Source organism: Esox lucius, chromosome 8 (assembly GCF_011004845.1).
Source record: "Esox lucius isolate fEsoLuc1 chromosome 8, fEsoLuc1.pri, whole genome shotgun sequence".
In the NCBI taxonomy this organism is placed as follows: domain Eukaryota; kingdom Metazoa; phylum Chordata; class Actinopteri; order Esociformes; family Esocidae; genus Esox; species Esox lucius.
In genome coordinates, this window is record NC_047576.1 from 20536934 (window position 1) to 20562020 (window position 25087).

The following is a 25087-nucleotide window of genomic DNA, read 5'->3' on the forward strand; positions in this document are numbered from 1 at the left end:
ATATAGACTACCGAAGGCTACTTTTAATATAGCTTAAAAACATAATTCAAAAGCCAATAGCCATCTGCTTACTAAACATTTGTACAGTCTTCTATGCTAAACAAGTTATCATGTATTACAATAAAACATTGAAAGAATGCATACATTCCAAATAATACTGATATGTTTCAGGAAACATTAGACTCTCTATATGTCATTGTGGATATTGTCTCATATGTGTAGCCTATGTAAAGATAGTAATTTTTGATAGTTTTTGCCATTCTACAAGCATTTCTGAAGTTCTGAATTGTATTGCAATGCAGTAAATTGCCATAAACATTTATCTTTGCAATTAAGTAGTTTTTAGTGCTGAAAGTACCTTTATGAAATAAAATAGTTCAGCAACTTTATTTTGCCACATTACTGATAGATCAAATAAAAATAAAAAAGTGAATTTTGTGAATTTTTACCCAAGTATCAGTTTGATATTAGAACACCGTTTCCTCCAGTTTCCCATACTTCATATACCTGTATCATTTGTATACATCATAAACCAACATTATCTTGTTTAATGAAAAGGGCCAGAAAGAGTGGTTCTACCCCTATATGGTAACTTTCAAACGTAGCAGATGAGCCAGGCTAAAAACAGACAAGAAAAGCATACCAGTGGAGCACAACAGTGATCAGAGGTAACTGGTAGAAAAGCGGATGACTTAGGTGACCAAAACCAAAAGAAACCCATAACAATTGTAATTGAGTAGTGGTAGTATCACAAGGGTGGTGGCTGCACCTAAAGCAGGGGTGCTGATCTGGGCTGGTGTGACTTAAGTGCCAGGGCTGAATTTTTGTCCAAGTCCGCCCCTGCTTGTGCACCTTCTGGATAAACCTAGTGGATAAAACAAACTCAGAAATGTAAGCCTAATTTTCGATAGGTAATGACGAAGTACTGCATCTTATGAATAATGAAAATAATGACGTAACAATGCGGTTTGCAGCTTGGGCAATGGACCGCTCGGGTACCAGTAGAAACGTTCAACAAAATTCACTACAAGAGGCGGAGCAAGGAACAGAACATGATGCGGCTGTGACGTAGGGTTCATTCGGAACCTTTAATCCTCTGCCGCAGCACCCCGGCCGGTAACGAGAGGAGGGGGTAGGCCTACACGGTCGGTCAGGACGGGATTGCTTTTTGCTAATAATAGGCCGACTTTAACCGGACATAAAAAATACGGGCCTACATGTTCAGCGCGTTTAAAATATTAGTAAAAAAAATAAACATATTCCTTGTAAAAAACGCGGAGTAAACAGACAAACCCCTCCTCTCTCGTAGAGGATTGGAAACTGCGTTTAAATACATAGTTTAAATAAATGGGTGATTACGAATTCGGTTTATTACAGAAGGCGAACACTGGACACAGCTCTACTCTCCTCGGTGGACGCGCTTTCAGATCCTACTCTTCTCCGGTTTCCATCGGCCACTTGTGTCCCGACTCGCCCTTGGTCTCTATAGAGTCGCTGCCTTGTCCTCTCTGTTCCTGTCAGCTGCTGCGCATCAGCAAAACATGCAGGATGAGCCTGTGGGAATGACAACTGAACAACGACCCCTGGCAGGAGAAGAAAACTATAGGAACAACAACGCAGTCAATATTACCGGGATACAGCTACAGAACCAAACCAACAACCATTTCGGAGCCCTCACTTACAACTACAACCACCTGAACAAGAATCAAGATTTTCCCGATTACAGTCAAGCTTTCCCGACGCAGTATATCTGTGACCTTCAGTACGACCGGAAAATACATCAGCAGTTAAGTCAGCGAGCTGTGTTTGGCTGTACTGAGTTGCCCCCACCCCAAGGAAAATTCGGTCACCTGCCGCAGAGGCAGCCTTTCACCACTCAACTCTCCACCGAGCGCAGCGCAACCTTCAGCCCCGGCCGAATCAGCGGCTCGCCTGTGAAGGTTGTAGCCGATGTGGAGACTGCCGCGTCGCCATCGCCCACTTCCGTAAATCCAAACAAGGTTAAGATCCAAATGGACTCCCCCATCACCCACCATATAAATAACGGCAATGGCAGTAGCACCGGCAATATGTTGGCCGGAGGTCTCGGAGGCGGTTTTCCGAACCTTCAGAATCAAGAGATGCAGAACCCGACTGGCGGCTCATCTTCACCTCCCCTCCATGGTTTCGGAACCCCGTGGTCCGTCCAGACCAGCTCCCCACCTCCACCACCCGTCTCCAACTCCTCCAACCCCATCCACCCCGCAAACGCGATTAATCAGTTAGCTCATACCGACCCAGAAAACAGCTTCTACCCCGGTATCCCTTCCTCCATCAACCCGGCCTTTTTCCAGAGTTTTTCTCCGGTGTCGGGTAATCCTTGTCCCGGAATTAACGTGCAGGGTTTCAGCAGTCCGTTCTCACACCAGATGAACGCGCCTCAGCAACAGAGCCGACGGTCCCCGGTCAGCCCCCAGATGCATCCCCAACACCAGCACCATCAGGGTGCGTTCCTGCAGCAGAGGAACAACTACAACCACCACCACCAGGTGAGCTGACCTGTTTACATGGAAACCTTTATCAGAATATGCACTTAAAATAACAGAATGAAGCTATTAAAGAAGATAGGTGATATCAGACTAATATTTTATATAAATATGAATATTACATACAGAAGTGCATAACCCCCCCCCCCCAAACCTAGGCCCTTGAAGACCCCTGACTGTCCGTCTTTCATCAATGTATTCTAAACACATGATTTCGTTTGTTTTCTATCTGGGATGCATTTGTCATGTCCCATGTGAGGTCATATGTTTGCTTGTTCAGTAGCGAGGTGGGGGATGGAGGCGAGCGGGGGAGCGTGGCTGAATCTGACTTTTGTTCACTGTTTAAAGCTGCCTGGCACAGGGCAGGGCCGCAGCCATCCCACGTTTCAGTCTGAGGCTGTCTCTATCGCTCCAGCGCTCCACTCAGTGAGGCAGAGCGTTGCTGTAGGCTATGCTGGCGTGGTGGGGTCATGGGATTTTATTTTGACGGGAAGGTGGGGCGGGGTATCTGATCACCACAGATCCTGTACGCTCCTTGTGTGGGTGGGGGATATGATGCTATGCTCTGGCCTGTGTCAGCTTGAAAGAACACCCCCTACTGCAGCACTTCATCTCCACACTCTCGCTGGCGGGATTGCAGTGCTCCCTATTGCGTGCTACAAAGAGCTATCAGCCTCCAATTTAAGGCTTCACAATTGACGGAGCTTCAATTTGCCAGCCACACGCGTGTTTGTTTGAGCGAGCATTGTCAGAACCAAGGCCAAATATGAAACAAACATTCCCAAAAGCACTCTCTCCCATTTAAAGAAAAGCCTTGTCTCCCGCGTAGATACATCCATCTTTCCTAACTGTGCTAGAGCTGAACGTGCACAGAACAAGAACTAAAGCAGAAGGCTCCAAATGAGTGCATGACACGTAGACACGTATGGTCATCACACACAGACACGTATGGTCGTCACACACAGACACGTATGGTCATCACACACAGACGCGTATGGTCGTCACACACAGACACGTATGGTCATCACACACAGACGCGTATGGTCATCACACACAGACGTGTATGGTCATCACACACAGACACGTATGGTCATCACACACAGACGCGTATGGTCATCACACACAGACACGTATGGTCATCACACACAGACACGTATGGTCATCACACACAGACACGTACGGTCATCACACACAGACACGTATGGTCGTCACACACAGACACGTATGGTCATCACACACAGACACGTATGGTCATCACACATAGACACGTATGGTCGTCACACACAGACACGTATGGTCGTCACACACAGACACGTATGGTCGTCACACACAGACACGTATGGTCATCACACACAGACACGTATGGTCGTCACACACAGACACGTATGGTCGTCACACACAGACACGTATGGTCGTCATACACAGACACGTATGGTCATCACACACAGACACGTATGGTCATCACACACAGACACGTATGGTCATCACACATAGACACGTATGGTCATCACACACAGACACGTATGGTCATCACACATAGACACGTATGGTCATCACACACAGACACGTATGGTCATCACACATAGACGCGTATGGTCATCACACATAGACGCGTATGGTCATCACACATAGACACGTATGGTCATCACACATAGACGCGTATGGTCATCACACACAGACGCGTATGGTCATCACACACAGACGCGTATGGTCATCACACATAGACGCGTATGGTCATCACACATAGACACGTATGGTCATCACACATAGACGCGTATGGTCATCACACATAGACGCGTATGGTCATCACACACAGACGCGTATGGTCATCACACACAGACGCGTATGGTCATCACACACGGACACGTATGGTCATCACACACAGACGCGTATGGTCATCACACACAGACACGTATGGTCATCACACACAGACGCGTATGGTCGTCACACACAGACACGTATGGTCATCACACACAGACACGTATGGTCGTCACATTACAGGCCGTAGCTGTGGAGGTCTTTAGATCTAACCAACAACAATAACATGTATAAAAAAATGGAAAACTAAACCCTGGTTCCAATATACGTCATTTCACATTGTGTTTCCTACACCTCCCTCTTGGTTTCTGTCCCATCCGCCTGCAGCCCATGGTGAAGCAGTCTCCGTGGGGGGGCAGTCACCAGGGCAGTGGCTGGAACTCTGGAGGAATGTCCTGGGGCCGGGACCACCGTCGTGGGGGTGGAATGGGTGTCCCTGGCTCAGTAAGCCAGGTCTCCCCCATGAAGAAGCCCTTCTCCAGTAACGTCATCGCCCCGCCCAAGTTCCCCCGCTCTGCCAGCTCCATGGGCCCCAAGTCCTGGATTGAGGAGAACCTGTTCCGAACAGACGGCAATAGTAATTCACTTATGCCTCTGCAGGTAAGATTTTTGTATGTGTGTGTGGTTACCAGTTTGGCTGCGATGTGCATTCCTCTCTGTAGATCTAAATGTAAGCACGTTTATATGATCTATGTGTCTTGGTAGGAGGAGGGTAAAGCGGTTTAATGCTATGAGTGGAAATGGGGCGGACTCGTAGGATTACAGAATATTGGAGCAAGATTAAGTCAGAGAGAGCGAAGCACCGGCCGATAGTTATGGATGAACAGGGTGTGGACAAGGGAGAATGGTTTTAGAAGGACATCCAGGCAGTTTAACATTCAGCGCCGTGTTTTTGGAGTATAGTATTCTGGGAGGGTAGGAGCACGAAGGCGACAAACATCAAACGCGGAGAACCAGACAGAGGAGTGCAGAGCTGGGAGGGGAGGGGGGTGTAAAGGAGCTCTTTAGAAAACCCACAGCTGAGAATGAATGTCAATTCCCAGATGACGAGCAGAATTACCATTTCAATCAAAAAGGAGCACTGTTATTCTTTCTGCCACAGTGGAGGTGTTAGGGGAGCCGGGGCTGCAGTTAGAGCAGCAAAGCCACTGTAACACCACGTTTAGTGGGTTTCACCTGAGTGTATTTCAGGCTGGGAGTTGTCGTAGCTGTGCATACATACAGTTAGACTGTTGGTATCTGATTTCACCTCATTAAGCACAGCACAGCACAGTTCTGACCTTTTTAAAGGAGAAACTAGAGGCATGTAGGTGTTCTGAAAGGGTCTTTGGCTGTTCCACCACCACCGTTTACAGTATTAGTCGTTTATCAGATGCTACTTACAGGAGCAATTATGGTTACTGTCATGCTCAAGGACAGAATGAAACATTGTTCACGATGCTGGCTCTGGGATTTAATTTAGCAACCTTCTGCTTATTTGTCAGAAGCTCTATGTGCTAAGCAATTTTATTTTCTGATATGTATGTATATATTATGTTTTCTTTATTTTACCAAGTGAAATGAATAAGCACATATTCTCATTTACAGCAACGACCTGGGAGTAATTTTGGGTAACTGCCTAACTGGTTTCTTGATGCAATGCTTTCACTGCCCCACCGACTGCCACCCTTCCACCATAATGGATTTTCCCAGGTGGAGGCCAGAAAAACACTCTAGTTATTTCCCTGACATTATTCTCCCAGTAATCCCTCGTCACTTTCTCCCCTAGGCCATGGTCCGGCTCTTCCTCCATCAGGAAGCTAGGCCCGGCTCCATGAATTGTTCATTTCCATAAACAGTGTCCGACCAGGAATTCCTCAGATTCCATACGCATCTCTTCTCTTCCGTCCTTTCTCCATGTTGTGTTTGGATGAGGTTGTGCATTATGCTCGTGACAGAGATGTAGAGAGAGGGGTAGAGTGTGTGTGTGTGTGTGTGTGTGTGGGTCTCCTTCTGCCTATTGGATGGAGTGTACATTCCTACACACTTCAATCATTCAACAATAACTCCTTTCTAAATCATACATAGAAAATATCCCACCTTATAAGGAATTACTAGATTCATGTCCTACACAAATGTGCAGTACGTTCCTTCAGGGTGACAGGGCGGAAATACAGCATTGTCACCTGAACCAGAGAACCTCCATCGTCAAACGTGTTTTTCAGTCTCCTCTGTCGAACTGCCTGGAAGGACCTCGCCGGGGCGGCCTGTAAAAATCTGCTATTATCCAAACCAAAGCTGTTTTCCCTCACTGATTTTCTGCAGCCAGGAGCCCTGACTAATTCCTTGGAGTCAGCCTGGAAATGTTGCTCTATCATTAGGCTACAAATCACACACAGTATCATTGCATTTGGACAGTATAATAGTTTTAATATTTTTATTAGAAAATATTTTGCAATGGGGACCTCAAAAGAGGTCTCAAGGAAAGTATGTGTGTGTATATACAACACGGTATGTTAAAAGTAGCTACCGGTCAGTCTTCTGTCAGAGGGTCTAAGTTAGACAGTAACAGCCTCTCCTCTGCTTTTGTCTTTTTCTAGTTTCTTCCAGATTTATAACATTGTTTCCCCATTTCAGTCCTTGCCATCAGACTCTATGAAGAAAAGCAGAGGCCACAGTCGTTAAATGTATTTAATAAGTACATCTACACTCTGAATTTTACTTGGCATGTTAGTGCTGCTATTGGGAGATAACGTACTGTATACTGTGGGGACAAAATACACAGATCTACACAGGGTCGACATACAATATATACAATGGATAGTGAGCATAGAAGATAAATATGTGGAGCTGCAGAGTGTTGACTGGTAGTCAGGTTACTACGAGTTCAATTTACTGTAATATGCATAGTGTACAAAAGCCTGCAGACAATGCAATGAAATCCTTGTGTCTGGAGCAGCTCTCTACTTGTGGGGTAATAATATCTGGGTATTTACACAGAGTCAATTGGTAGGTTGGGATGTTCAGTGTAACATATATTAACGGTTATCGATAGTCATATGTAGTAGGCATCTACAGCATCTCCATGAATAATTATTCCTATTAATAATAACACTGTGGGTCTGCTCATTAGCAGAAGGATGGGACGTGCCCATTTTTAAGTAGCATAAGTGTGCTGCTTACAACACCCAGCATATGAGATGCATATGGATGTAATAACCATGTGAGAGAATGTGTTTTCAGCAGTGGACAGGTGAGTGGCTGGCTGAGGTGTTGTGATTGCAAGCTACGGCCAGCTGTAGATGTCAGCCAATCAAAAATACTGTCAGTTAGTTAGGTTCAGGGGCCTAATGGCACTGGGGTATAATAGGCAATAAAAATGCTTTTATTGACCTATTCGTTTAGAGAGATCTGTGAGGTGCTAATGCGTGCAAGCGTCTTCCCTCATGCTCTCAACCATAAAAGGGGAACGGTCTCTTTTGTTTACGTGCACAGTATGTTTTTTATAGGTCCTGCTCTCTGCGGTATGTTATTAAGGTTTAGCGGCCTTTTGTCTAGATGAACCGTTCCGGGGACTGTCGTAATTGTCCCTCTGATGAGCTCATGTCCTCCAATCCATCCTCATGAGCAGCACTTGGTGAATGCCATTCCTGAATTTGGTTTCCGCTCCCGGTCTGTGTGTCTCTGGGCCGGTCTCCAGAGTTCCTGGGAAATCCGTAGTTGGGTCCACTCTCCGCACTAGCATACTCTAGTACCCCTGAAGTGATTAAATACGGAAAGAATTTTAATCCACGCACTGTATGTGCTGTTCACACACTCTGAAACACACAGGCCTTATTGACCATACCTTGGTGTCGGGTGGCTGTTGGCTTCGGCTTGTTTTAAGTGCATATCAGGTTCATTGTTGAAATGAAACAGTTTCTGTACATGTAGGTCCTGATGAAGTCAGATCCTTAGTTGCAAAAGTTATGCTGTATGTTCATTTTATTTGGTCATTAGCCTAATGGTTCAGCTGCCTTTGAAATGCATGATGTAGAGCCCCCTTGTCAAGTCAAGTGCTGTAGTTGATCTTTCTCTTGGCATGAGTAATGTGAATCCCTGTAACACTCTAGAAATATTACACGCCCCCAAAGTGAATATTTATAGACGTTTAACTTTTTTCATTTTAACGTTTTATTTTCGTATTGATTTTTTATGAAAGGGCAGCCCGGGCAAAGTATGAAATTAGGTTGAGAGTTGCCCTTTAAACGCCCAGTGCTGTCAGAAAGTGATGTTCTTGTACTTGATAAGCATTGCTGTGTATTGCTATGAGGGGGAAAGAATGATTTGAAATTGCTAACAACCTTTTATTGTAAGACTGTTTGAAAAGATCTCATGGAATTCTCCATGTTGTTTTGGGATGGAGTTTTGACTGCCTTGTTGAAGAAAAATACTGCCAAACCTCTCTTACAGTAACAACTAGTTTTTCAATTTCTCCACTCCAAGACAGAAAATGTAGGAGTCTTGCTTGGAAATTTGCTCTTTGTTAAAAAAGAAAAATATGTTTTTGTTACTTGAAAACAGTCACAACCATTCACATAATTGTTACCCAGATATATATTGAGATAAAAGTCTTAATTTTTCATTTACAATTTGAGTTTAGCATCTCTTGGAGGTATGATCTTTGTGACTATAATCATTGTAGCATCCACATTCATGCCAGTGTTCTGAATCATATTTTGTTCTTCTTTATGTACAATACAATGGACTCCAAAATGACACCATTTTAAAAATGCGAACATTATTTGCCCAAATGTATCTGAAGCACAACCAAAACATACAGAAAATGCATCCAACCGGTTTGTAGAATGTAGTTATAACTTGCTATTAATATGGGACCAAATATAAAACATATTGTGAGCTTATCCCTAAAATTGGGGAACTTTGTACACAGTGCTGTAATTGTTTTTTGTGTGTGTGTATATATACACAGTTGTGCTCATAAGTTTGCATACCCTGGCATAAATGGTGACATTTTGGCATTGATTTCGAAAATATGACTGATCATGCAAAAAACCTTTTATTTAAGGATGGTGATCATATGAAGACATTTATTATCACATATATGTTTGGCTCCTTTTTAAATCATAATGAGAACAGAAATCACCCAAATGGCCTTGTTTGCATGCCCTTGAAGGTTTGGCCTTGTTACAGATACACAAGGTGACAAACACAAATGTCAATCAAAGGTGAATTTCCCACACCTGTGGCTTTTTAAATTGCAATTAGTGTCTGTTTATAAATAGTCAATGAGTTTGTTAGCTCCCACGTGGATGCACTGTGCAGGCTAGATACTGAGCCATGGGGAGCAGAAAATAACTGTCAAAAGACCTGCGTAACAAGGTAATGGAACTTTATAAAGATGGAAAAGGATATAAAAAGATATCCAAAGCCTTGCAAATGCCAGTCAGTACTGTTCAATCATTTATTAAGAAGTGGAAAATTCATGGATCTCTTGATACCAAGCCAAGGTTCGGAAGACCAAGAAAATTGTCAGACAAAACTGCCAGAAGATTTGTTCAGGATACAACAAAAAACCCACAGGTATCCTCAGGAGAAATACAGGTTGCTCTGGAAAAAGACGGTGTGGTTGTTTCAAGGAGCACAATACGACGATACTTGAACAAAAATGAGCTGCATGGTCGAGTTGCCAGAAAGAAGCCTTTACTGCGCCAATGCCACTAATTAGCTTGGTTACAATATGCCCGACAACACCTTGACACGCCTCACAGCTTCTGACACACTGTAATTTGGAATGACAAGACCAAAATAGAGCTTTATGGTCACAACAAGATTACCATCCCCACTGTGAAGCATGCTGGTGGCTCACTAATGTTTTGGGGGTGTGTGAGCTCTATAGGCACAGGGATTCTTGTGAAAATTTATGGCAAGATGAATGCAGCATGTTATCAGAAAATACTGGTAGACAATTTGCATTCTTCTGCACGAAAGCTGCGCATGGGACGCTCTTGGTCTTTCCAGCACGACAATGACCCTATGCACAAGGCCAAGTTCACCCTCCAGTAGAAAAAGGTGAAGGTTCTGGAGTGGCCATCACAGTCTCCTGACCTTAATATCATCGAGCCACTCTGGGGAGATCTCAAACGTGTGGTTCATGCAAGACGACCAAAGACTTCACATGACCTGGAGGCATTTTGCCAAAATCAATGGGCAGCTATACCACCTGCAAGAATTCGGGGCCTCATAGACAACTATTACAAAAGACTGCCATTGATGCTAAAGGGGGAAATACACAGTATTAAGAACTAAGGGTATACAGACTTTTGAATAGGGGTCAGTTGATTTTTTTCTTTGTTGCCATGTTTTGTTTTATTATTGTGTCATTCTGTTATGACCTACAGTTGAATGTGAATACCATAAGAAATAAAAGATGTGTTTTGCCTGCTCACTGGTGTTTTCTTTACAAATGGTACATACACTCATCTAAAGGATTATTAGGAACACCTGTTCAATTTCTCATTAATGCAATTATCTAACCAACCAATCACATGGCAGTTGCTTCAATGCATTTCACGGACAACCATTTCTAGGGTTTACAAAGAATGGTGTGAAAGGGAAAAACATCCAGTATGCGGCAGTCCTGTGGGCAAAAATGCCTTGTTGATGCTAGAGGTCAGAGGAGAATGGGCCAACTGATTCAAGCTGATAGAAGAGCAACTTTGACTGAAATAACCACTTGTTACAACCGAGGTATGCAACAAAGCATTTGTGAAGCCACAACACGCACAACCTTGAGGCGGATGGGCTACAACAGCAGAAGAACCCACCAGGTACCACTCATCTCCACTACAAATAGGAAAAAGAGGCTACAATTTACACAAGCTCACCAAAATTGGACAGTTGAAGATGGGAAGAATGTTGCCTGGTCTGATGAGTCTCGATTTCTGTTGAGACATTCAGATGGTCAGAATTGAGTCAGAATTTGGCGTAAACAGAATGAGAACATGGATCCATCATGCCTTGTTACCACTGTGCAGGCTGGTGGTGGTGGTGTAATGGTGTCGGGGATGTTTTCTTGGCACACTTTAGGCCCCTTAGTGCCAATTGGGCATTGTTTAAATGCCACGGCCTACCTGAGCATTGTTTCTGACCATGTCCATCCCTTTATGACCACCATGTACCCATCCTCTGATGGCTACTTCCAGCAGGATAATGCACCATGTCACAAAGCTTGAATCATTTCAAATTGGTTTCTTGAACATGACAATGAGTTCACTGTACTGAAATGGCCCCCACAGTCACCAGATCTCAACCCAATAGAGCATCTTTGGGATGTGGTGGAACGGGAGCTTCGTGCCCTGGATGTGCATCCCACAAATCTCCATCAACTGCAAGATGCTATCCTATCAATATGGGCCAACATTTCTAAAGAATGCTTTTAGCACCTTGTTGAATCGATGCCACGTAGAATTAAGGCAGTTCTGAAGGCGAAAGGGGTCAAACACAGTATTAGTATGGTGTTCCTAATAATCCTGTAGGTGAGTGTATATTACCAATTTTATATATATTAGGCATTTCATTCCTCATTGGAAGGAAAGTGGTGAAAGAAGAGAGAGTGTTTGCTTGAAGGAGTGGTAGTTTGGTTTGGAAATCCACACTGCTGCAGTACATGTGCTTCAAAGGGAGCATGTTATGGGTAGACCACCCTAGGACACCTGTCCAAATACTCTTTAACCTCACTATAACCCTTGACATCTCATCCTCCTTCCCTCCCCATCCCTACCTCTCTCTTCTCAGGAACGCTCTAGAATCTATGACAGTCTGAACATGCACTCCCTGGAAAGCTCTCTGATTGACATCATGCGTGCGGAGCAGGATCCAATGAAAGGTGAGACACAACCAGCCTAGTCCCTCCCGCCGTTTTTTTTTTTTTTTACATTTCCTTCTGGCGTCTTGTTGGTTAAGAAAGGGCCGACTGATTGTTGTTTGGAAGAAGAGGGTAGAATTGAAGTACACCCTGACCTCAGGCACTGAGCTCCCTCCTGCAAAGACGTGTTGTTTTCCCCAGAGTGAGCAGCTTATGTTCTGCCTGCTGAGAGTAGCGTATTACTGCCAACACCGGCTGGGTGTCCTCAGCAGGCCTGATCCTGCTGCTACAGCTTAACCTGACAGGCAGGAGTCAGGTGGACCGGGCACTGAGGCATCAGACTGGATGGACACACTAAAGGGAGCTGTTTTGACTATCAATTATTTAACTGGTTTTGAATATTACAATTTATGTATCTATATTTTTCTTGTTTTTCTCTTTTAAAATAAGCAAATATTCAAAGTCTAAATAATGCTCGATAGTGTCTTTTATGGTGGTAAAATATGACACGTTTGCAAGTGTGTTAGTGACTATCGCATATAGCAACATATCTTGGCGCTGCTTCTTTTGCAAAATCGTTTGGTAGGTAATACTTGGTGTCAATTGTATCAAGCAGGTTTACAAACGAGTCTTTGCTTGTTTATAAACCTGCTTAATACAATTGACACCAAGTATTATGGCCAAAACACCACGGCTAAGAGCTGTTCTTAGGCACGATGCATCGCAGAGTGATACTCATGTCATACCCATGGTATACAGTCTCATAAGACAACTGTCAGCCAGTTAGCATTCAGTTATCGAAGCACCCGGTTTATAATTGGCAATATAGTGTGTCTCTGCATTCGTTATCTATAGTTATTTGTCAGTGACGCGTGGTTTGCGGACCGTGTCTGCCCAAGGAACCATCTTTTTCGACTTTAATAGCCCATCTTTCACACACTCCTCCCGCTCTGCTGTGTGACCGTGCCTCAGGGTCTGGAGAAGGTTAATTGTGCTACCACCTTTCACTGCAGTTATTGCAATTATGCACAGGACAGTCGTTTTTGGTTTGACCAATTTTGGAGCACTGCTCTATCTTACTTCCTGGGTAACTTAGATGTAAAGGGTAGTTCAGGATTGTGATTTGTTGGTATATTTCTCCATTCACTCACACTGTGACCAAAGAGTGCTAGGGACATGAGCTACAGAAACAGAGATTCAGCGCTGTTTTGCCTATAAAGTACACCGCACACAGAAAAACAGTACAAATATATTAGCATGATATAGACGTTTGGCATATCTCGCTGAAGAAGAAATTAAATTAAGACTTAAGTCTATTCATCGGCCATCCCCAGGTGTTGTCCTCACATCTCGTGCTGTGTTGGGTCAGCATGAAGCGGGCTAGTGGTGGGTGTGGCTGTTGTCCTGTGCCCCCCTTCCTGTCTGGAACTCTTGAGTCCACTTGAGTTTCTTTTGCTGCTTGCGGGAGCATATGGAGCAGACGTAGGCCAGCATACACAGCACAGAGGGAAACAGGCTAAATTTAGACATGGTCACACTTTTACATGCTGCCTTTGACAGCCAGAGGAGTGCTGTGTGGAAGGGGAGGGGGGCACTCTGCCATTTATAGCCCTGAATGCTAGGCCCAGGGCTAAGCTAACAGTGCACAGGCAGACAGCAAGCACACATCCTAACAGGGCTTCAGAAATACACTCTAACGGGAAATGGGATATGTACCCTGCTAACTCATCAACTGGATGTAAGATAATTTCCCAGCATCCCTTCTTTCTCAGTTCACCACGTCTGTAATTCTTCTCACCGATTTAGAGAGAAAGTTGTTATATTAGGTGACATTCGGTGGTTATTCTTCAAAAGATTAACCCCAGACTATTCAGCGTTCAGAGTCCATGGAGAGGCAGCTTTTTTTCATACCTAAACCAGTATTGTGATACCAAACTTTACCCCTAACCCTAAACTGAATTGGTAACATATCAGAGATTTTAGTAAATTCTTAAGTCATGCTAAGTTTTAGAAGTATTCATAAGAGATAAATTTTTGCTTATTTATAATGTAATATATGATTTGGTAACACATTGTATCGTACTTTAACGTAACATATCATAAAAATTATGTAACAGATTTACGGATAATATGTTAAATATTCCCCTGAAACCAGGTTAGCATAACAGTGATTCAGGTTTTGTCCACACTCACGCTTACTGGGTAGCATGCTCTGTAACCTAACATCCTTAACATGCTCAAGCTGTCCGTGTGTTCTCTTCCAAAATACAGCTCATTAAGCTATGGTCATGTGACAGGGTTGATACTGCTCCACATACTGTACATGGCCTTGCCCGTGATGGTCTCACCCTGTCCTTCCCATCTGCTGAGAGTCTCATCTGTGTGTATGTGTGTGTGTGTGTCTCTCGTGCCAGGCCGTGTGGGATGCCCGCACCCCGGGGCCGACGGCCTGCTCATGCTCAACGGTAAATATCAGCTTGTGTGTCTCCTTACAGTGCTGCCGCCGGATTGTTCTAGAATGGCTCATTGTGAATGTTTCTGTCTTATGACTCCTTGTGGAAGCTCAACCAGGCTTGACAAACAGTATATGGGATGGACATTTCTATCCCGCTTTTCTGAACTTTTGGGTTGGTCAAAACGGTAGTTGTTTCTGTATTGGACTCTCCTGGGTTGTAGTGTTGGTCTTTCGAAGCTGGGACGTGTGTTTGTCTGTCTGTTAGGATGTCACTAGACTGTGGTAAACATGTCCTGTGATAATATTTTCTATATACTGTATATATTTCAAATCTATAGGGAAACCTTATTCCTATATATGTCTAAAACTCAATGAGGGATTTGCATTGTTGTTGTAATCATACTGACTGCAGCCTGAGCACGGGGGATTGAGATAATGAACGTATGTTCAGGAGGAATGTTGAGTAGCATGGCTCACATCATGAAGTGGATCATGTGACTTAGTTGTATAGGTCACATGACCAGCAGCAGGAGAGCTGAGTTGATGACATAGAAGCTAGGCCTCAGGAAAGCTTGATTCTATAGGCTAGGTCACATGGTTAGAGGTCAAAAGACCAGCAGAATTCTCATAGTCACAGCCAAACCAGTTTAAGAGACAGCCTGTGATCTTGTTAACTGTAAAAGATAATGTCAAGCATGTGACTCTGTGACGATAATGAGTCTTTATCGTGACATTACGATAGTGTAGTTAGATGATAATGAGGAGGAGGGTGGGGGAAAATAATGCTATTAAGTAGGGGGGCCATAGCAGTGAGATTGATCTGTAGTGCTACTGGTGCCACCCAGTTCTGTGGATGATTTACTTTGCCAGAAATGTCTGCGTAGGCATAAAACCAGTCTTTGCTTTGTTTACATGCAGCAAGGAGCTATGGGAGACGTCGAGGTAAATCCGCCTTTGTGTAACATGCAGTCTGTGTCATGACGTGCGTGTTTTGTGTGCAGATACTACACGGCATGCTGTAACGCTACTGCCGCTAGCTGAGCAGTGTCTGGATGAAAACACTTCAGTGTTACTAGTGCCAGCACGACACTGCCCCACCCCTCCAACCAAAGGCAGACAAAACAGGCTGCATCATTTTGCGTGAATAAGAAATCCTGAGAAGTTCCTTCTTGTATCAGGATTTTCAAATGGAATCAAGCTTAATTTATATAGTATATTTCCCACATTTGATTTCTTTTGAAGTGGTAAGCGAAGCAGCTGAAAAACCCATAGGTAATTTCATTCATTCACCATATTACAGGTCAGTCCGCTGCTAACGTGTTTTCATCCAGACACGGCACACTGCTAAAGCTTTAAGGCTCAGTTAGCTCTGGTCTACCTCAGTCCATCTCTCCAACCACTGCTACAGCTTTGCCCATGATATAACAGCTTGTATAGACTTCCTTACCAAACCTCAGGCATACCAGTTCTGTCTACTGGCAGTCACATAGCTTTGGCTTGAGTATTCACGGATGGTTGTCCAGCACATCTATAAATACTACATTGGAAATAATCCTCCATCAGTTTTCACTTGTTCGCCTTATGTTGTAACTACTCTGCACAAAGCCTGATGACTATGGTAAACAGCTACGACACGTTGTTTTAGCCCCCATTCATCGCAAGACTTATAATAAACTTATAATAGCAATACTATATAAAGTCCAGCCGTTGGGCCCCATGAATGAGTTCAGTCTAACTATCAAAGGGTGACGACATCATTGAGTAGGTTCGGTGGGTGTATGTGCCCCTGCCTGTGGCATGACTGTGTCTATCTATGTGGATGTTGTTGTCCATTTCTTCACGGGGTCTGACCTCTGATCTTATCTTCAGGCCGATCCTCCTTGTTCCCCATTGAAGACAGCCTCCTTGACGACGGGCATGGTAACCAGGGTGTCCCAGGGCTTGGCCCTAACTGTTATCCCCATCAGAATGGGGAGCGCATCGAGCGCTTCTCCCGAAAGGTTTTTGTGGGGGGGCTGCCCCCGGATATAGATGAAGGTGAGAGAAAGAATTCCATGAAACAATCATGTTTTTCAAGAGGCGCTTTGTCTATGGCAGTCTGTTGCTGTAAGAGGTTGATACAACTCCATTTTTTTTTCCTCTCCCATCTCTCTCTGGTCAGACGAGATCACCACCAGTTTCCGTCGCTTTGGCCACCTGGTGGTGGACTGGCCACACAAGGCTGAGAGCAAGTCCTACTTTCCTCCCAAAGGTAAAGCTGTTCTCACTTTCTTTAAATAAATCTCTGTCTTAGCCTGGTACACAATGACGGCCCTTTTGACTCCTGGCCGAGATGGCAGAGCTAGGTGAAGTCACGCTCTCTTTCCTGTAAGACTACGTAGGTAGACTGGTAATGTAGTTCTTTGTTGATTAAACAATAAGAGTATGTGTGCTGGTTGGCCTGCATGATGCAGCTGAGGGCTGTCCTTATGGACGGCACCACAGGGTGTGTCTGGATACAGCCCTAGGTGTTAAAATGGCTGGATACCACAAACCCCTGAGGTGCCTCATTGTTATTTTAAACTGGTTACCAACCTAATTAGAAAAGAATTAGTATGGTGGTCGTACACATTGAAAACGGTGTAAGCGCCTTTCAGCCACTCTACATTCAGGACTGGAATCAGCCAATTTATAAATGTCAATAATTCAGTGTATTTGTAACAGCGCAGCGCCTCGCTGCAGGATGTGCTGTCACAGAACAATCCCCCCGAGCGTGTGCCGTGTGTGTTGCCTAGGTTACGCCTTCCTGCTGTTCCAAGAGGAGACCTCTGTCCAGGCTCTAATCGAGGCCTGCATGGAGGAAGACGGCAAACTCTACCTGTGTGTCTCCAGCCCCACCATCAAAGACAAGCCAGTGAGTTCCCCAGAAACACAGCCTTCTCTATGCTCATTCCTGCCAGCAAGGATGTCTGGGAGAGTAAAGCCTGTGTGGTATTTATATGTGCTGTTGAGTAGCAGAGATTATTAAGTGTATGGGGTGTGGTGTATGTTTGTGTTTCAGACTTGACTCTATAATCAGGACAAAAATAAACCTAAACTGGGGTTAAATAAGTTTTAGTTTTTTTTTATAAATGGGGCCCTAATTTGAAAAATGCAATGTAATTGCTTTAGTGTTAGGGCAAGTTACAAGTGCAGTGAGAATTAGGGTTAGGCATTACCAGTTGATGTTAGGCATTACCCGTTGGTGTTAGGCATTACCAGTCAGGGTTAGGCATTACCAATTAAGGTTAGGCTTTACCAGTTAGGGTTAGGCATTACCAATTAAGGTTAGGCTTTACCAGTTAGGGTTAGGCATTACCAATTAAGGTTAGGCTTTACCAGTTAGGGTTAGGCATTACCAATTAAGGTTAGGCTTTACCAGTTAGGGTTAGGCATTACCATTTAGGGTTAGGTTAAGATTTGGGGTTACTATTAGGATTTAGGATTAGACCAACCATCTGTGTAGGGTTAGTAAACGTGTGTGTGTGTGTGTGTGTGTAGGTCCAAATTCGTCCGTGGAACCTAAGTGACAGTGACTTTGTGATGGACGGCTCTCAGCCCCTGGATCCTCGTAAGACCATCTTCGTAGGAGGGGTACCCCGCCCCCTCAGAGCAGGTGAACATCTAACTTAAGGCTCAGACTCAAAAATACATTTGATTCGGGGTGTGGTCACTCTGGTCTACTTGCTGCGCTGGCTAATGGTTTGGTGCAGGGTGGGTTTGGCTAATGGTTTTGGCAGGTTAGGCCGAGTGGGCAGTGACGGAACGATCGGCAAACCAGAACCAGCTTTTCCCTCTCCCGTGTGAGCATACCAGATATTATAGAGGAACTATGAGGTCATGCGAGGGGGGGAACATGTCTGTGATAAACTGCTTGTGTCGCCACTCTTTTCCTGAAGAACTACCTGCCTGTACTCCAAACCACAAACATTTTATAACATTAACCTAGGCCCTGTCCTTCTCCTACACATTAACCTACATTTACATCGATCTTCTACACGTGAACTATATCCATGTCTAAATCTTTCATTACTTCCATCCTCGACTCCAGAACATAGGTGCTCACGTTACACAATGGTTCCCTAATGGATCCAGCCGTGTATTTCTCAGGTTTTGTAACATATCGCTATCTTCGTAGGACCCCTCACACAACCACAATCCAAGTTCATGTCAGGAAATGGTCAGCTCGTCCAATATGGGTCAGAAGGGAAGAGCAGTTACCGGCAGGCCTTTCACCTGGTCACAATAAGCTAGTCCAGATGTCTGGGTCCTGTTTGTTGCATTTTCACTCCAATCGTGAACATTCCCCCTGGGACAGAGAGAATGTGGCAACATTGAAGTCTTTAGTGAAAGCCCACACTAACTTGATTCAGTTTGATTAAACCAGCTGTTATTAGAGGTGTTATAGGGAGGGAAACACTGCTAGACAGTAGCTGGTCAGAGACGGTTGGGGCTCTTGTTAAAACCAGTAAGTAATTGGATCAGTATGTTGATGTCAGGGAAGGGAGATGTTGAAATAGATAAACAGATGTTGTGTTTTGAGTAATATGGAGCCACTTGAAAGCTGGTAATGTTTTCCCTGTGTAATCACACCAGGTAGAATTAATCTGACAACCCACTCCTCTACGTTATCTCTCTCTCACCCCATACCCTCCTCCATCTCACCTACTCATACCCCCTTGTTCCTTATCCTGTTTCATTTCTGTCTTATTCTAAATCTCTCACCTACCCACATATCTCTCCAGTGGAGTTGGCCATGATTATGGATCGTCTCTATGGGGGTGTGTGCTATGCCGGCATCGATACTGATCCAGAGCTGAAGTACCCCAAAGGGGCGGGGCGCGTGGCCTTCTCCAATCAGCAGAGTTACATCGCTGCCATCAGCGCCAGATTCGTCCAGCTGCAACACGGAGACATTGACAAGCGGGTACAGTCATCCTTCCTTCTGTCCCTCCTTCCTCTCATTAAGGGCATTTTCCTGATAGAGACATTCTTATTTAGTTGGTTTTGGAAGGTTGAGTCAGTCCTCGTGAGGATTTCTGGTTCAAAGAAAAAGAGAGCAGATAGTCAGGCGGTGGTTGCTATGGAGAGGAGAAAGCTTGTTAATGTTGATTGAATTAGTTCCATTTCCAGACTCTCTCCTCTCTGTCTCTCATTCTATTTTTTTACTCCCTCTCTCTCTCTGTCTCTCTCTCTCTCCCTCTCTAATTCTGTTTTCTCCCTCTACCCTTTTTGATATTCCCCGTCTTTCCTTTCCCTCCATCAGCACTGCTCCTTACTCCTTTGTCATTCATATTTTAGGTATATAGTATTCACCCAATTTGCTCTCTGTGAACATGTGCACATTTTTCTCTGTGTAATCCTCTTTTCATCGCTTCCATGTCCCTGTACCCGTGTACTGCTGTAGGTGGAGGTGAAGCCCTACGTCCTGGATGACCAGCTGTGTGATGAGTGCCAGGGGGCGCGCTGCGGTGGCAAGTTTGCCCCTTTCTTCTGCGCCAATGTCACCTGCCTACAGTACTACTGCGAGTTCTGCTGGTCCAACATCCACTCTCGCGCCGGACGGGAGTTCCACAAGCCGCTGGTCAAAGAGGGGGCCGACCGCCCACGTCAGATTCATTTCCGCTGGAACTGAATCTGGGGACGCGACCACACGTCACCATGGCGACATGGTCAGAGGGAAAGGTCAAAGGAGAGAGACATCGCCAGGAAGGAAAAAGTGCATCGCTCTGCCTCTTACCCTTAGCTATCACTAGAAAACACATCACAGTATACTGTATATATCTGTTGTAGCAGCCAAACTCTGCAAGTCTCAGTTTTTCACCAAAACACCCCCTCACATCTCAGGCTCGGACAACTTTTATGTGGTACTTTTATGTTTTTTAAGAGGAGATTTAAAAAGAGGAGTTTTTTGTAGGTTTTTAAAATTATTTTTATATGTGAGATTTAACGTAGATATGAGAATGTTTTTTGCATGGGGGCAGCCTGTCTCTGTCTGTCTGCTGCTAACCACCCCCCCAGTGGGTGTAGCGCGCACTTGTTTCTGGGAAAACCTTGATTCTATAATCTGGACGCCTGCCCCAGGTCATTTACCAAAGGTAGCAAAAAAATAGGACGCATAAAAGTGATACATTTCTGCCACTAAACAAACTCTTATTTTTTATCGTTGCTATATGCGCTTTTTCCTTAGTAGGGAACAAGTGGAAAAATTATAGGGTTATTTTTGTTCTCATTTTGACCTGAAAAAACATTACCTCAAAGTGTGAATCTGGTTTGTATTAACTCTATTTAACATTTTTAATCTCAAGCTATATTAGAAGCTTTGCTGCTATATAACATATGAATAGATGTATAGGTGTTATATATTAACGCCGTCTGTAAGCTTGAATCTTGAAAAATGAAATGCAGTCCGCACTCACCCGTTCATGGCCCCCATTGCCATGGAAGAATAGAATGTGAAGATTAAAGTGCATGTTTGTGTCCATACACCATTTGCATGCAGGATAGATTTAACCAACATATAGCATATAAGAAAAGAAGTACAGAAAATACAAAAATCCTACTCTGAGTAGCATGAACTAAAACAATGGAAGCCTTAGTGTAAGATAAAAAAAAAAAACAACCAACCACGATAAAATAAAAATATGTGAAAACTACTTTAAAAAGTCGTGCATGCGTCGATGTTGATCAGTTGTTTGGTCCGTTTACACACTTATTATACAAATAAAGAAATGTTGGTTCTAGACTAGTGAACGCCGCCATTTTGTGACGTGGTGGTTTGTGAGGAGTAATGAAATCTGTAGAGAAGTGGTGTGGTGTTCTGTCAGTGGTGGGTGTCTGTGTCGTCTCTGTGCTGTGTGTGCGGGTCTCGTTAGTGTGTGGACTGAGGTTTTAGTTAGGTTCCAATCTAGACATAGGAGAATGACGACTTCACAATACTTTGCCTTCCCCTTCATATCCCCCCTACATTTTAGTGTTACAATGCTAATGTAGCGTAGCCTTTAGCAGACCAGCAGACCAAAAGTATCCACAACAGCCAGGCTGGATCAGCTTGCTACAGGCAGAGGACAGAGGAGGTGTGTGGCGCAGTACACTCTTGTTGGCCGATCTATACCACTGATTAAATGTTGTCATGGTGAAGGATGTGTGAGGAAGCATTTGTCCAGCATTTGCTTCTGAGTTGTGTTAACCGGCTACTTTCTGAATTCTGCTATTGGATACAACACAAACAGGATGTTGTACGTTGGGTCGATACAAATTAAGAGATTTCAGACCTGCAGAAAGTGGTTTTATTTCCTTGCTAATAAAAGATAACAAAGGCACAACCCCCAGAGTTCATACATTTTCACTGAGGGAGGAAATTATATTAATGGTTTGGGGTCTGAAGAATATGAAATATTGTGTTCTTAGTTTGTTTGTTTTTTTAATCTGTGAGGACATTGCTCTTAATTACTCTTTTATAGGGACAATCTCTTTTCCCTCTTTCTTCCTCTCTTTCTTTCTCTGTGAACGATAACCTGCTGATCTATTAGCTAACCAGCAGTTTGGTACTGTAGCTGTCTGTATCACTCCACTATAATATCCCTGTTGTCTCTGTGTCATAGGGGTTTCAGTGTTTCATGGGCTGGTGTTGAGTCCTTAGTGTCCGTGGTTCAAGTGTGTACTTCTATTATTACTTCTATACAGACGCTGAGATTTTATGTTGATTAATTTGCATATTTTTAGACTGTTTATGTCTCGAACTCGTGACCCCGCTTTCTGTCCCAAGCATCTCTTTTGATAGTACTATATTATGCACTATGTTTTTTTTGTATTTTCCCTTGGATTATTTGATTCTTGACAGATTTTTGCCCCAGTAGTTTGTTTGCTGATTCAATGCAGACTTGATTTGGACAACAGCCTGTTTTGCTTATTTAATCACTTCTACCGAACTTCTGCCTATTTATAATTCTACCAGATGATTTATTACATTTTATATTTTCATAATGACTTATTTGAGAAATTGTGTGTGGACGCGGTGGTCTTAGTTTTTTCTATGTGAATTACGCAGTAATCTAATATTTTCTAATATATTCAGAGGGAGTCTCGTGGTTACAGGCAAAGAAGGTAGGCGAGCCACCGGGTGCTGTGTTACAGTAACTGGCTCTCTAGAAAATGGTGGCCAACAAAATGATGAGTAACTGCTCCAGAGAAAATGAAGGATCCTTTAGCTTCCTCCCACACTGCGTGTACCCAGTCCCTGTGGCCCGGGCTCTCATGGTGCGGTTGGTGTGCTCAGAACAGAACAGAGCTCGCTTGTATGTTGTCACCCTAGTCTTGTAACACGTGACTCCTTGTGCAGTTTGCTGAGTAATTGGTCCTATTTGATATGTTGATCACTGTTACTTTGTATGCGCGTGTCTTTGTTTTTGTAAAAATCATATTTATTTCACTATTTTTGTAGACAAATAACTATTTGATTTTGATTGTATTTTTCTATTTCAAATATGTTTATTATTATTGTTCTTATTGTTACACACATTTTAGTTCCCCTAATATTCTAATTCTGTCCAGAAGCAGGGCTCTGTTGAATGACAAAAAGAAACAAAAGATTTTTCCAAATCTTGTTAATTGATGTACTAATATATAACTGTTTTAATATATCAACAAGGTTAACAATAAGTACACCGCTACACCTTTTATTTGAAGGAAGGAAACATTGAGGGTTCTATTATATTCATGGAAGAAACTTGAGGTTCTCCGCCTGTTGCATCGAGGCCCGCACTGCCTCTCCTCATAGATGCTCTGAAACTTGAATATAACACATTTTGAAAGGCTGACTAACCTCGAATCTGTGTTGTGACGTGCAATACTGTTTCTAATGTTTGTATAAAAAGTAAGAATTACAGTGTAAACCTTTTTGATGCAGATTTATTTTTTTCATTGCATATTTTGCAGATTTCTGATCCACAGTGTCATTTTTTACTGTCAGAAAATAAACCCCATTTTTTTCATTGCAACTATTTTTAAATCCAGAAATCTTTGTACTGATGTAAATGATTGTAGTTATTTTGGATAGTGTTTTGCTAACAAAAGGAGAGACTTTTTCATGCATATTTCTATTTCATTTCTTTTTGTTTTAATCAGTTTTTTTATTTCATTTAATAGAAGCAGAATACTTGGAATAATTTTTCATATTATATTACATTGATATTATTTTGTATTTTATGTGGAATTATATATACTTTGAAAATGCTAATTGCTAAGATAATTTTAAGTTGAATTGTTTTTTATGCTAAATCTTTGTAATATTGTAAAAGTAACACATTTCGAAATCTGAGTTGTGTATAGATTCACAAAAGTGGTATATAAGGTGTTCGGATTGTAATTATAACTTAATGGTTATTTGATATGCAAAATCAATATCATGTCAATTTTTATTTTTGTTTGTTTTGTATTTAAATGGGGTGTTGATTACAATCTGTTTTCTTTCATTTCCTGAATAAATAAAGACCCAGTCTGTTCAGACACAACAGTCTGCTGTTTTCTTCTTAGTCAATGGCTCTGGCTTATTGTTTAGGATGGAACTGCGCATGCTTAGGTTCAGTTCTTTGAACAGAAAAATCTATTTACTAATCTAGCAGTACAAGAAGCAAGCCCACTAGTCATGTCTGAATAGGAGTGTATTTAGTGTTATGAAACATACATGCCCCTTCTCAGACCGTACAAAATTTTATATTGTATAGATTGCTCTTCTTGAAACATTTAGTGTTGCATACAGACAGACCTGGTCAGGTCCTGGCCTAGGCTCCACCCTGGTATGACCAGGGTCACTGTGCAGTCAAAATGGTGTTGCTTGGCAACCATGAGAGTGGGGACGAGGAAGGGTAGATTCGCCAGTCAGTAGGCATCAGCTTTGACAGCTGGCCAGGGGTGACCTCGACCAGGACTCTAGTCATTTTTAGGCTCAGAAAAAGAAAATATAAAAAAGTTTTTACAGTTGAAAAAATTTGGATTTGTCTTCTCACCCTAGGATTACTTCTTGGTGGAGGCACCAATGGCAGCCATCATTGCTGTGAGTGTGTGAATAACGTTCCAACAGCCTTGCACAACTCTTAGGGCAACATAATGGACATGCATTGGGTTCGTCAAAATTGTTCAAGCTCAGTACATATAGTTGGGAATCGCTGATGATCAGCAATCGTAATGCAAATTTAAGTTGTCTGCGAGATTGGACACCTCTTGAAAAGCCGTGCTCGTGTGTGTTTTTTAAAATCACAACACTACCCTTTTTGTTATTCCATTTACATAATTTAGCCAGGGCTCCTACTTATTTCTTCAACAAGCGACAGAGGGAATGATCAGGTGGTCATGATGATATGAGCGTGACATTGTAATCATGACACCAGGGCTAATACCCCTACTCTTACCATCAGGGATCCATCT

General features: G+C 43.2%; 1 protein-coding gene across 3 annotated transcripts; it reads left to right on the forward strand.

Moving 5' to 3' along the window:
- The first annotated feature begins 970 nt into the window (after positions 1–970).
- cpeb2 (cytoplasmic polyadenylation element binding protein 2) lies at positions 971–24171 on the forward strand. Of its 3 annotated transcripts, XM_010872136.3 has the most exons (11): positions 971–2528; positions 4671–4943; positions 12120–12210; positions 14604–14654; positions 15563–15586; positions 16514–16681; positions 16806–16895; positions 17419–17537; positions 18164–18278; positions 19408–19589; positions 20070–24171. In XM_010872136.3, the coding sequence occupies exons 1-11, from the start codon at positions 1542–1544 to the stop codon at positions 20295–20297; spliced, it is 2328 nt and encodes a 775-aa protein (XP_010870438.2). In that variant the 5' UTR covers positions 971–1541; the 3' UTR covers positions 20298–24171. The 3 variants fall into 3 exon arrangements, with proteins under 3 accessions (XP_010870438.2, XP_010870440.2, XP_010870441.2); XM_010872138.3 differs by lacking the exon at positions 15563–15586; XM_010872139.3 differs by lacking the exons at positions 14604–14654; positions 15563–15586.
- Positions 24172–25087: the final 916 nt, after the last annotated feature.